At 41.5% G+C, this 14,851-nt stretch overlaps 1 protein-coding gene across 1 annotated transcript; it reads right to left on the minus strand.

The window, feature by feature from the left end:
• Window positions 1-304: 304 nt before the first annotated feature.
• Window positions 305-13,693, minus strand: LOC141272009 (uncharacterized). The gene is made up of 5 exons (XM_073682290.1): window positions 13,561-13,693; window positions 13,354-13,477; window positions 13,208-13,272; window positions 12,891-12,993; window positions 305-4,515 (listed from the first exon to the last, which is right to left on the minus strand). The coding sequence occupies exons 1-5, from the start codon at window positions 13,582-13,584 to the stop codon at window positions 2,405-2,407; spliced, it is 2,427 nt and encodes an 808-aa protein (XP_073538391.1). The 5' UTR covers window positions 13,585-13,693; the 3' UTR covers window positions 305-2,404.
• Between the last annotated feature and the right edge of the window lie 1,158 nt (window positions 13,694-14,851).

Here is a 14,851-nt window from a genome sequence, read left to right on the forward strand (position 1 = left end):
TTTCCAATTCAATTTGTTAGCGGACACCATGTCGCGTTTGGAGAGCCCCTGTGAGCCTAAACATTGGAGCTCCCACACAAGTGTCCCCATTTTGGAAACTAGACCCCCCAAGGCACCTCTCTAGATGCATAGTGAGCACTTGGAACCCCCAGGTGCTTCGCAAATTGATTCATAAAAATTAAAAAGTGTTTTTTTTTCCACTTTTTCATTTTTACGGATTCATTTGTGAAGCACCTGGGGGTTCCAAGTGCTCACTATGCATCTAGATAGGTGCCTTGGGGGGTCAAGTTTCCAAAATGGGGTCACTTGTGGGGGACCTCCAATGTTTAGGCACACATGGGCTCTCCAAATGCAACATGGCGTTCGCTAATTATTCAAGCAAATTTTACAAACAAAAAGTCAAATGGCGCTCCTTCCCTTCTGAGCCCTGCCGTGCACCCAAACAGTGGGTTTTCCCCACATATGGGGTATCTACGTGCCCAGGGGAAATTGCACAACAAATTTTGGGGTCCATTTTTTCTTGTTACCCCTGCGAAAATAAAAAAAATTGGGTCTAAAGTAACATTTTTGTGAAAAAAGTTAAATGTTCATTTTTTTCTTCCACATTCCAAAAATTCCTGAGAAGCACCTGAAGGGTTAATAAAGTTCTTGAATGTGGTTTTGAGCTCCTTGAGGGGTGCAGTTTTTAGAATGGTGTCACTTTTGGGTATTTTCTGTCATAAAGACCTCTCAAAGTGACTTCAAATGTGATGTGGTCCCTTAAAAAATGGTTTTGTAATTTTTGTTGGAAAAATGAGAAATCGCTGGTCAACTTTTAACCCTTATCGCTCCCTAATAAAAAAAAATTTTGGTTCCAAAATTGTGCTGATGTAAAGTAGACATGTGGGAAATGTTATTTATTAACTATTTTGTGTGACATATCTCTCTGATTTAAGGGCATAAAAATTCATATTTTGAAAATTGCAAAATTTCCGTTTTTTTCACAAATAAACACAAGTGATATCGAAGAAAGTTTACCACAATCATGAAGTACAATATGTCACGAAAAAACAATCTCAGAATCAGGGGGATCCGTTGAAGCGTTCCAGAGTAATTACCTCATAAAGTGACAGTGGTCAGAATTGTAAAAATTGGCCCGGTCATTAACATGCAAACCACCCTCGGGGGGTAAAGGGGTTAAACAATATTTTACCTCTCAAAATGAATCCTCTGTGATCCCGGGCTGTATTGTCTGTATACTCGTTTGCCTCCTCCCCTACCCAGGAGATGTGGTATGTTTCGTACACGGTCAGACACAGACAAATTTTAAAATTAACTTTTGTTCGTGGGTAAACCCCTTTAAAGCCCATTGAGACGAGCAGATGATTGGAACAGTGATTTACAATATGATCACCATAAGTGACCTAACGTTGAAGGCAAACAAGAATTTACATGAAACAATTTGTGCACAAATAATTGCTCATTCATTCGTCATTTACAGGTGTTGTTATGGAAACGACCTCCATTTCCATTGCATAATCATTAAGTGAGAAATTATTTTTTTATTCCATTACACAAATATTATGAATGATAAGTCTTAAAGGGATTGTCTCACAAAGTTGATTTAAATCAATAGATCTTGGAATAAAAATAAGTTCCACAAAGGAATGTGTTAAAAAAATGTTCCTGTGCTGAGATAATCTTATAAATGTGCCCCTGCTGTGTGTGACCGTACAGGGACATGGTCCGAACAAACCACAGGTTCCGGTTAACAGCTGCTCTGCTACATAAAATGCAATAATAGGCGATAAAAACATCATATCTACCCCAAAATGGTATCAGTAAAAAAAGTCAGCTCAGGGGACCAAAAAAATAAACCCTCAGAAAGTCCTATATTCCGGAAAATGAAAACACAACGGGTATCGAAAAATGGTGACAAAAGCTAATTTTTTTTTTTTTTTACCATAAAAATAAAAAAAGAACTATACATATTTGGTATCTTAGTACTCACACTGACCTGCTGGGGAATAACATTACCAGGTCAGTTTTACCATATAGTGAACATGGTAAATAAAATACCCCAGAAAACTATTGTGGATTTGCACTTTTTTTTTGCAATTTCAAAAGCACTTGCAATTTTTTCCCATTTTCCAATACACTATATGGTATAATGAAGGGTGTCATTCAAAAGTACATCTCTCCCCGGGAAAAAACAAGCCCTCCTACGATTAAATTTACAGAAAAATAAAAATAGTTATGGCTAGGGGAGTAAAAAACAGAAATGCAAACATGGAAATTGGCAACGTCAGGAAGGGGTTAAAGCTATATAATGTTCTCCACATTCTGAACCTGAAAGTGTTTTTTCCCCTGTAAATTCTCTGATGTTTAACAAGATCTGATCTAATAGTGAAACATTTCCCACGTTCTAAACATGAAGCTGGCTTCCCTCTGTGTGAGATCTTTCATGTCTAACAAGACCTGATTTACGGGTAAAATATTTTCCACATTGTGAACATGAAAATGGCTTCTCCTCAACGTGAACTCCTTCATGAATAAGAAGATCGGATTTCTGGGTGAAGCATTTTCCACATTTTGGGCATGAAAATGGCTTCTCCCCTGTGTGAATTCTCTGATGTTTTAGGAGATGATGTTTCATGGTAAAACATTTTCCACATTCTGAACATGAAAACGGCTTCTCTCCTGTGTGAATTCTTTGATGCTTTAGGAGATGATATTTCTGGTGAAAACATTTTCCACACTGTGAACATGAAAACGGCTTCTCTCCTGTGTGAACCCCTTCATGAATAACAAGATGTGATTTCTGGGTAAAGCATTTTCCACATTCTGAACATGAAAACGGCTTCTCTCCTGTGTGAATTCTCTGATGTTTTATGAGATGTTGTTTCTGGTGAAAACTTTTTCCACATTGTGAACATGAAAACGGCTTCTCCCCAGTGTGAATTCTCTGATGTCTAACAAGATATGATTGCACAGTAAAACATTTTCCACATTCTGAACATGAAAACAGCTTCTCCCCTGTGTGAATTCTTTGGTGTGTGATAAGACTATGTTTCTGGTGAAAACATTTTCCACATTGTGAACATGAAAATGGCTTCTCCCAAGTGTGAACTCCTTCATGAATAACAAGACTTGATTTCTGGGTAAAGGATTTTCCACATTTTGGGCATAAAAACGGCTTCACCCCTCTGTGAATTCTCTGATGTTTTAGGAGATGATGCTTCATGGTAAAAGATTTCCCACATTCTGAACATGAATAAGGCTTCTCCCCTGTGTGAATTCTTTGATGTTTTAGGAGATGATATTTCTGGTGAAAACATTTTCCACATTGTGAACATGAAAATGGCTTCTCCCTTGTGTGAATTTTTTGATGTCTAATAAGAATACGTTTATGATGAAAACATTTTCCACATTGTGAACATGAAAATGGCTTCTCCCCTGTGTGAACTCCTTCATGAATAACAAGATCTGATTTCTGGGTAAAGCATTTTCCACATTTTGGGCATGGGTATGGCTTCTCCCCTGTGTGACTTCTCTGATGTTTAACAAGATATGATTGCACAGTAAAACATTTTCCACATACCTGACATGAAAATGGCTTCTCCCTTGTGTGAATTCTCTGATGTTCAATAAGAAGATGTTTCTGATTAAAACATTTTCCACATTTTGAACATGAAAACGGCTTCTCTCTTGTGTGAATTTTCTGATGTCTAACAAGATATGAGTGCACAGTAAAGCATTTTCCACATACCTGACACGAAAACGGCTTCTCCCTTGTGTGAATTTTTTGATGTCTAATAAGAATATGTTTACAGTTATACCTTTTTCCACATTGTGAACAGGAGTACGGCTTCTCCCCCATATGAATTCTCTGATGTTTAACAAGATCTCGTTTCATAGTAAAACTTTCCTCACATTCTGAACATGAAAATGGCTTCTCCCCTGTGTGAATTCTTTGATGTTCAATAAGAATATGTTTCTGATTAAAACATTTCCCACATTCTGAACATGAAAATGGCTTCTCCCCTGTGTGACTTTTATGATGTCGAATAAGACTATGCTTCTTAATAAAACATTTCCCACATTCTGAGCAAGAAAATGGTTTCTCCCCTGTGTGAATTCTATAATGTATAACCAGATGTGATTTCCAATCAAAACATTTCCCACATTCTGAGCATGAAAATGGCTTCTCTGTTGTGTGAATTCTCTGATGTCCAACCAAACGTGATTTTGTGGAAAAACATTTGCCACATTCTGTACATAAAAATGTCTTTTCCCCTATGGGAACTTTTTGACGTTCGACACCCAATCTGTAACTTGTATTTTCCTTTACAGTCTGTGATGAATCAGGAGATAGGATCTGTGTAACAGGATCAGATGATACATTTTGGATATGAGGAGCGGAGGAAATATCTTCAACATTGGCATTTTTCTCATATCCATATTGAATGATCCTACAATCACCTGCATTAACATGTGAAGATTTTGGATGTCCCTCTGAGCTCCCGATACAGTCATCTGCAAAGAATAAAAATTATTATATTATTTGATAGCAATATTACCTAATATAACGAATGTACTGACATTTTATGACATTACAATTGAGAAGTATTCATTTAATAACTAAAATACTGGTTGCAAAATGGATCACAATATCAGAGCAGAGACCACTAGGTCACAATATTATAACAGGTTTTTCCATTGCGATTTTCCAAAATTCCTAGCTCCAATCACTGCTGTTTAACTATTTAGATGCTGCAGCAATGGTTACTTGGTTCCGATCTTTGTGCGCACAACAAAATTGTGGCGTGCCGATGGGTTACCATGGATGCTGGGTGCTCAATGTCGGACCTGTCTACATCATTTTTATGCTCCTTTTAATAGTTTTATTTTCTGAAAATCCATTATTAATTATAAAATATAAGTAATACAAATAGTTAAATTAATTAAACAAAACAAATATACCATATTTTTCGGACTATAAGACAAATTTGGGAGGAAAATGGGGGGGGGGTGTCTTAAAGTCCAAATGTAGCTTATCGCGGGGGTTGTGGCGGTGGTGGAGTGGCATCACAGGAGGCAGGGTCCCTTCCTCAGGAAGCCAGCAAAGGTAGAAGTGTGGCGATGCTGCTGGCCCGGTGTCGGCGGTGAGCAGAGCGGAGTTCATTGCTTTCCTGGCGGCCATTTTCCTGAAACCGTGAGACGCCGAAGCAGGCACATGCACAGATTGGTATCTTGGTCCAGCTGAGATCTCAATCTGCGCATGCGCTGCCTTCGGCGCCCATCTTCCTGAAGTCCACTGCCAGGAAAGCAGTGCAATCCGCTCTGACTGACCACCACCGACACAGAGCCCGCAGCATCACACCACCAGGACAGCCCCTCCTCCTACCCAGGGCCCGCAGCATTGCCCCACTTTTACCGTCACTGGCTTCCTGAGGAAGGGACCATGCCTCCTGTGACTCCACTCCATCGTCGCCTACCAGGTAAGATACCTTAAATTAGGACAAGAGAGACCCCCATCTTATAAAATATATATTTTTTCCTCTTTACCTCCCCAAAATTTGGGGTGCGTCTTTTAGTCTGGTGCGTCTTATAGTCCGAAAAATACGGTATATTTACATACATATGTAAAAAAATACACATGTATTTGTGTAATTTAGGAGGGTGTGGCCTAAGGATACAACAGCCTTTATTAAGGTGTGCATAATTATTGGTAAAATAGGCCAAAAAGATTTATCTGACTTTTGAAAAGTCAAAAATTGTTACAAGTCTTACAGATGGAGGCAGCAGTCCTGAAATTGTTCAGACATTGGGTGCGATCATAAAACCATGAGATCGTTTTCGCGTTGACTATGGACTCAAAATCAACTTCCAAACCTACTGCCAGGTTTTAGAAGACACTTTCATCAAGCAGTGATACAGGAAAAAGTCTGCGTCTTTCAAGCAAACCATAATTTTTCTTCAGAACAAAGCTCAATCACAGCATTGAGGTCTCAACTGCTTGGCAGCCAGTAAAGGTCTAAAAGATGAAAGAATAATGACACAGCTCCTTCCCAACTGGATCTAAACCCTACTGAGAACTTGTGGTTCTTCTTACACGGAAGATTTATGGTGAAGGAAAACTGTCACCTCTTTGATTAGTGTCTGGGGCTCTGGTTGGTGCTGCCCAAAAAGATGAAGAAACTGAGACTCCATGGATGGAGCTAATAACTGTTACTGAGAAGAAGGGCGGGCATATAACTATTTATACACTGAGGAGAAGAGCAGCCATATTACTATATCACACTGAGGAGAAGGGCGGCTTATTAGTATGTATGTATATATATATATATATATATATATATATTATATACAGTGCCTACAAGTAGTATTCAACCCCCTGCAGATTTAGCTGGTTTGATAAGATGCAAATAAGTTAGAGCCTTCAAACTGCAAACGAGAGTAGGTTTTATGAACAGAAGCATAAATCTTACAAACCAAAAAGTTATGTTGCTCAGTTGAATTTTATTAAATTTTAAACATAAAAGTGTGGGTCAATTATTATACAACCCCTATGTTTAATATTTTGTGGAATAACCCTTGTTTGCAATTACAGCTAATAATCGTCTTTTATAAGACCTGATCAGGCCGGCACAGGTCTGTGGAGTTATCTTGGCCCACTCCTCCATGCAGATCTTCTCCAAGTTATCTAGGTTCTTTGGGTGTCTCATGTGGACTTTATTCTTGAGCTCCTTCCACAAGTTTTCAATTGGGTTAAGGTCAGGAGACTGACTAGGCCACTCCAACACCTTGACTTTTTCCCTATTGAACCAGGCCTTGGTTTTCTTGGCTGTGTGCTTTGGGTCATTGTCTTGTTGGAAGAGGAAATTACGACCCATCTTAAGATCCTTGATGGAGGAGCGGAGGTTCTTGGCCAAAATCTCCAGGTAGGCCATGCTATCCATCTTCCCATGGATGCGGACCAGATGGCCAGGCCCCTTGGCAGAGAAACAGCCCCACAGCATGATGCTGCCACCACCATGCTTGACTGTAGGGATGGTATTCTTGGGGTCGTATGCAGTGCCATCCAGTCTCCAAACGTCACGTGTGTGGTTGGCACCAAAGATCTCATCAGACCATAGAACCTTGAACCAGTCTGTCTCAGAGTCCTCCAAGTGATCATGAGCAAACTGTAGACGAGCCTTGACATGACGCTTTGAAAGTAAAGGTACCTTACGGGCTCGTCTGGAACGGAGACCATTGCGGTGGAGTACGTTACTTATAGTATTGACTGAAACCAATGTCCCCACTGCCATGAGATCTTCCCGGAGCTCCTTCCTTGTTGTCCTTGGGTTAGCCTTGACTCTTCGGACAAGCCTGGCCTCGGCACGGGAGGACACTTTCAAAGGCTGTCCAGGCCGTGGAAGGCTAACAGTAGTTCCATAAGCCTTCCACTTACGGATGATGCTCCCAACAGTGGAGACAGGTAGGCCCAATTCCTTGGAAAGGGTTTTGTACCCGTTGCCAGCCTTGTGACCCTCCACGATCTTGTCTCTGATGGCCTTGGAATGCTCCTTTGTCTTTCCCATGTTGACCATGTCTGAGTGCTGTTCACAAGTTTGGGGAGGGTCTTAAATAGTCAGAAAAGGCTGGCAAAAGAGATCTTTAATCCACACATGTGAAGCTCATTATTCTTGGTGCCTGAACTACTTCTTAATACTTTAGGGGGACCAAACAGAATTCTTGTGGTTTGAGGGGTTGAATAATAAATGACACTCTGAATTAACTTTTTATGTTTTAAAAAAAACAAAAACAAAAAAACAAAAACAAAATTTGCTGCAGTGCATTTCCCACTTCCAGGCTGATCTACAGTACAAATGTCACAATGCCAAGTTAATTCCGCATGTGTCAACCAGCTAAATCTGCAGGGGGTTGAATACTACTTGTAGGCACTGTATATATATATATATATATATATATATATATATATATATATATATATATATATATATATATATATATATATATATATATATATATATATATATACATACAGTGCTGGCCAAAAGTATTGGCACCCCTGCAATTCTGTCAGATAATACTCAGTTTCTTCCTGAAAATGATTGCAATCACAAATTCTTTGGTCTTATTCTCTTCATTTAATTTGCTTGCAAGGAAAAAACACAAAAGAGAATGAAGCAAAAATCAAATCATTGATCATTTCACACAAAACTCCAAAAAAGGGCTGGACAAAAGTATTGGCACCCTCAGCCTAATACTTGGTTGCACAACCTTTAGCCAAAATAACTGCGAACAACCGCTTCCGGTAACCATCAATGAGTTTCTTACAATGCTCTGCTGGAATTGTAGACCATTCATCTTTGGCATACTGCTCCAGGTCCCAGATATTTGAAGGGTGCCTTCTCCAAACTGCCATTTTGAGATCTCTCCACAGGTGTTCTATGGGATTTAGGTCTGGACTCATTGCTGGCCACCTTAGAAGTCTCCAGTGCTTTCTCTAAAACCATTTTATAGTGCTTTTGGAAGTGTGTTTTAGGTCATTGTCCTGCTGGAAGACCCATGACCTCTGAGGGAGACCCAGCTTTCTCACACTGGGCCCTACATTATGCTGCAAAATTTGTTGGTAGTCTTCAGACTTCATAATGCCATGCACACGGTCAAGCAGTTCAGTGCCAGAGGCAGCAAAGCAACCCCAAAACATCAGGGAACCTCCACCATGTTTGACTGTAGGGACCGTGTTCTTTTCTTTGAATGCCTCTTTTTTTTTCCTGTACACTGTATGTTGATGCTTTTTCCCAAAAAGCTCTACTTTTGTCTCATCTGACCAGAGAACATTCTTCCAAAACGTTTTAGGCTTTCTCAGGTAAGCTTTGGCAAACTCCAGCCTGGTTTTTTTAGGTCTCGGGGTAAGAAGTGGGGTCTTCCTGGGTATCCTACCATACAGTCCCTTTTCATTTAGACGTCGACGGATAGTGCGGGTTGACACTGTTGTACCCTCGGACTGCAGGGCAGCTTGAACTTGTTTGGATGTTAGTCGAGGTTCTTTATCCACCATCCGCACAATCTTGCGCTGAAATCTCTTGTCAATTTTTCTTTTCCGTCCACATCTAGGGAGGTTAGCCACAGTGCCATGGGCTTTAAACTTCTTGATGACACTGCGCACGGAAGAAACAGGAACATTCAGGTCTTTGGAGATGGACTTGTAGCCTTGAGATTGCTCATGCTTCCTCACAATTTGGTTTCTCAAGTCCTCAGACAGTTCTTTGGTCTTCTTTCTTTTCTCCATGCTCAATGTGGTACACACAAGGACACAGGACAGAGGTTGAGTCAATGTTGAGTCCATGTTAACTGGCTGCAAGTGTGATTTAGTTATTGCCAACACCTGTTAGGTGCCACAGGTAAGCTACAGGTGCTGTTAATTACACGAATTAGAGAAGCATCACATGATTTTTCAAAGGGTGCCAATACTTTTGTCCACCCCCTTTTTTAGGTTTGGTGTGGAATTATATCCAATTTGGCTTTAGGACAATTCTTTTTGTGTTTTATTCATTGAAGACAAATTAAATAAAGATAATAATACCAAAGAATTTGTGATTGCAATCATTTTCAGAAGAAACTGAGTATTATCTGACAGAATTGCAGGGGTGCCAATACTTTTGGCCAGCACTGTATATATACACACACACATATACAGTACAGACCCAAAGTTTGGACACACCTTCTCATTTAAAGATTTTTCTGTATTTTCATGACTATGAAAATTGTACATTCACACTGAAGGCATCAAAACTATGAATTAACACATGTGGAATTATATACTTAACAAAAAAGTGTGAAACAACTGAAAATATGTCTTATATTCTAGGTTCTTCAAAGTAGCCACCTCTTGCTTTGATGACGGCTTTGCTCACTCTTGGCATTCTCTTGATGAGCTTCAAGAGGTAGTCACCGGAAATGGTCTTCCAACAATCTTGAAGAAGTTCCCAGAGATGCTTAGCACTTGTTGGCCCTTTTGCCTTCACTCTGCGGTCCAGCTCACCCCAAACCATCTCGATTGGGTTCAGGTCTGGTGACTGTGGAGGCCAGGTCATCTGGCGTAGCACCCCATCACTCTCCTTCTTGGTCAAATAGCCCTTACCCAGCCTGGAGGTGTGTTTGGGTTCATTGTACTATTGAAAAATAAATGATGGTCCAACTAAACGCAAACCGAATGGAATAGCATGCCGCTGCAAGATGCTGTGGTAGCCGTGCTGGTTCAGTATGCCTTCAATTTTGAATAAATCCCCAACAGTGTCACCAGCAAAGCACCCCCACACCATCACACCTCCTCCTCCATGCTTCACGGTGGGAACCAGGCATGTAGAGTCCATCCGTTCACGTTTTCTGCGTCACACAAAGACACGGTGGTTGGAACCAAAGATCTCAAATTTGGACTCATCAGACTAAAGCACAGATTTCCACTGGTCTAATGTCCATTCCTTGTATTCTTTAGCCCAAACAAGTCTCTTCTGCTTGTTGCCTGTCCTTAGCAGTGGTTTCCTAGGAGCTATTTTACCATGAAGGCCTGTTGCACAAAGTCTCCTCTTAACAGTTGTTGAAGAGATGTGTCTGCTGCTAGAACTCTGTGTGGCATTGACCTGGTCTCTAATCTGAGCTGCTGTTAACGTGAGATTTCTGAGGCTGGTGACTCGGATAAACTTATCCTCAGAAGCAGAGTTGACTCTTGGTCTTCCTATCCTGGGGCGGTCCTCATGTGAGCCAGTTTCTTTGTAGCGCTTGATGGTTTTTGCAACTGCACTTGGGGACACTTTCAAAGTTTGCCCAATTTTTCGCACTGACTGACCTTCATTTCTTAAAGTAATGATGGCCACTCGTTTTTCTTTACTTAGAATTTGTATTATGGCAAGAAAAAAGCAGCTAACAGTCTATTCAGTAGGACTATCAGCTGTGTATCCACCAGACTTCTGCACAACACAACTGATGGTCCCAACCCCATTTATAAGGCAAGAAATCCCACTTATTAAAACTGACAGGGCACACCAGTGAAGTGAAAACCATTTCCGGTGACTACCTCTTGAAGCTCATCAAGAGAATTCCAAGAGTGTGCAAAGCAGTCATCAAAGCAACAGGTGGCTACTTTGATGAACCTAGAATATAAGACATATTTTCAGTTGTTTCACACTTTTTTGTTAAGTATATAATTCCACATCTGTTAATTCATAGTTTTGATACCTTCAGTGTGAATGTACAATTTTAATAGTCATGAAAATACAGAAAAATCTTTAAATGAGGTTTGTCCAAACTTTTGGTCTGTACTGTATATAGTACAATGCCGAACATTTCACTTCTTACATTACATGAGTGATATCTATTGTAAGTTCTTCAATAGCTCAGAAACCGGCGAATCCTCGCAGCGCACAGTGCAGACCGGACAGTAGAGCCCTCCATACAGTATTATGGACCCCATATGTTGCTCCATACAGAATAATGACCCCACATAGTCCTCCGTACAGTATAATGGGCCCCACATAGTCCTCCATACTGTATTATGGGCCCCATATAATGGCCCATGCCTCCATACATAAAAAAATAAAAATAAAAAAATCAAATACTCACCTCGCCTGCTGCCGCTGCTCTGCTCCGGACTACTCAACGTAGCCGTCTTCCCACTCTCTGCTGCACTGAGCAGAGGGTGCGCTGCAAAGAAGTCATAGCGCCCTCTGACCTGAGTCGTCACAGTCAAGAGACGCGGAAGACACCGGAGCTGTGGAGGCACGGAGAGAGGTAAGTATTGTGCCGGCCGGGGCCCTGAGCAAGCGGGGGCCTCTCTCGGGCGCTGGCATCGGACTACTCCTCTCACTGGCCCCATAGCGTGCCGGGGTGCCCAACGGCGAGTGGGCCCCCCTTGCCTGCTCAGGGTCCTAGGACTTGCTTGGGTGCTCACGCCGGGCCTGGTTCAGGGGTAATAACTTTTTTATAATTTTCAGTCCGCGCAGCCTTACGAGGCCTTGCATGATTTGTATTCTCAGTTATGATATTTAGGGGTACGTATATCTTACATATTAACTCTTTATGGGAGTGGAAACAGCAATTCCGCCATTGACTTTCTCATATTTGTGCCCCTCTCTGTGCGGCGGAAGTAACATCGGGTCCTTACGATTACAGCGACACCAAATATATACAGATATCATTAGTCTGTTATCGGATTTACAACTTTTCTACAAAAATTCCACATTCCATGGAGAAAATCCTTAGTTCCAAGAGGCCGCATTGTCGGATTCTTCTTATTCTGGATCAGTCACTGGTTTTAATTTAACCCTTTCAGGGCAGCTGTAAATGAGTAACTTTTATAAAAAAAAATTTAGAAGAGGTGAATTGCTGGTAAAATAATGCAGTAACTTTATTTTCGGGTTACATTATTTTGGGGTTTTTGTTTTTTACTTTTTCAAAATAAATCCAAGTATTGTTAAAATAAAAAGGTTTTCATTTCTTATCCCTGTTCACATTAATGGTTGTTACTAAACGCAGCATCTTAGGGGTAAAGACTAAGATCAGAGTTATCTCCACTCCCTATCACTATGGCCGGAGCCCGGCTGTCAGTCGCGGTTATTTGGGGGGACGTCTCCATGTTCGGTATTCTGTCACCAAACACTGACATGAGATTAATAGGAGCTAATGGTTCCTGAGTCACAAATTAGGCAAATACTTTCCTTCATCAGAACTGACATCAGATGATGAAGAAATCGGCCGCTCACATAAGTATAATTCACCTCCAGCTGTATATTATCAGCCATATTATAAATGCACGACCTGTGACATCACATATAACAGGATCACATTATTATCTATTCAGATTGTGGCTGAACAGTGAATATTCATCTAAAGCTCCTCACCTGGGCGGTTATCTGTAGGGGTCTCCTCTTTACACCGCTGATCGCCCCTCACATTTCTCTCTGGAGCATTAATATCGTTCAGATCTTTATCCGGATCCAAAAGCTGCAAAACAAATATTGTAAAAGTCCCCGATGATTGGAGAAGTCCCCGGGAATAATGGTGAGAAGATCCGGCCATGTCTGTGGTCAGCTGTGATCCTGCCGTCTCCACCGCTCTCATTACACAAGTATAAAACATCTAATACCGGAGGAGAAGACAAGACTGAACACAAGGAGGTCACAGCCGTCTACACATCATAGGGGAGATCTCCATCTACCTGATGGTCCTGTGCAGGAGGAGGAGCGGGACATCTCTCTGGGGTTGTCCTCTTACTGGAGAGACCTGCAGGAGACACAGACAGGACTGACATCATTATTACATACAGAGAATTATAGGCCGTGTGGATTTAGTCCTGTCTATTACCTGGTGATGTGCAGGGCCGGTGCTCCTCTATCATCACCTCCTTGTACCGATCCTTGTGTCCTTCTAGATACTCCCACTCCTCCATGGAGAAATAGACGGTGATGTCCTGACACCTTATAGGAACCTGACACACACAATGATACCGTCATCACCCAGAATCCTCCAGTGCTGTCCTGTATAATGTCCCAGCATTCCCAGCAGTGTCACCTCTCCAGTCAGCAGCTCAATCATCTTGTTGGTGAGTTCTAGGATCTTCTGGTCATTGAGGTCCTCATGTATCCGGGGGTGAGGTGGAGGCCCCGGGATTGGGCTCAGGGTTCCTCCCCGTCCTTCAGACACAGGGTCCTGACAGCGATCACTAGAGGTCTTCTTCACTACTGTGTAATCCTGAGTGTGGAGACATTAATAATATCACTACAGACATTTCCAGAGTCCATCACCTCTCCGGTCATATCACCTGTTATTCCCATAGATAATGATGTCATGTGATGACATCACAACCTCTCACCTCTCCGGTCATATCACCTGATATTCCCATAGATAATCATGTAATGTGATGACATCAGAACTAGTGATGAGCGAGCGTGCTCGTTACTACTCATTACTTGCCCGAGCATCACTGTGCTCGGGATACTCGTTATTCAGCAAGTATTTTTTTAATGTTCGAGTGGGAGCTCGAGTCCCCACCCTGCATGTTTGGTGTTTTTTAGGCAGCCAATGAACATGTGGGGATTGCCTGCCAGTCACTGTAATGCCGCAGCCATGTTCTTAAGTTGTATTACTGTGATTCGCTGGCCACATAGTGTCATCAGGTCTCGGCACAGTCTACCCTGTACACAAGCACAGTAGGGAGAGAATTTTACCTGCGTTTAGGCAGGGAGTTCACACAACTTTTATTTCTTTTATCTGCAACAAAAGCCCTTGTAAGGGCTCATTCTAGGGAATATCAATACTGCTGTTAGGAGCAGTTCGGGAGAGATTGTGGAGGGATAGTGTAGGACAGGTTAAAGTTCATTGCACGTCCTTTCTGCTGCTGGAACTCATATCAATAGTCCTTCTCAGGGATAATATTCTTTTTGCTCTTAATCCTGCTAATTGTTGTGAAAAGAAATATAATACACCATTTATACTGGTCCATTTCTGCGTTGAAAGCATACAGCCAGACTTGGTTGATTTGAATACTATCGCTATATAGTGCAAGTAGTGAAAAGTCCATCAGAGGTGTGATAAATTTGCTGCGATCCAAACACTGCAAAGTTTTCTCAGCATCAAAATATTCTACGCTATTTTAACTGCAGCAATTGAGCACTCAAAAACTTAAATCCAGACTTGGCCGGTAGCATGTAGCATTGCTATATTGCTATTGCATTGTACCAAGATGTTCTGAGGTGGGCAAATTTTACTGCATAGTTTTCTCAGCGGGGAAATATCATACGTACTTTGAAATGGGCAAGGCGCGTGGTAATGGACGGGGAAGTGGACTTGATGCTGATGGTGA

Source organism: Phyllobates terribilis, unplaced genomic scaffold (genome assembly GCF_046119375.1).
Source record: "Phyllobates terribilis strain yellow unplaced genomic scaffold, ASM4611937v1 Scaffold_1__5_contigs__length_1240528914, whole genome shotgun sequence".
Classification (NCBI taxonomy): Eukaryota; Metazoa; Chordata; class Amphibia; order Anura; family Dendrobatidae; genus Phyllobates; species Phyllobates terribilis.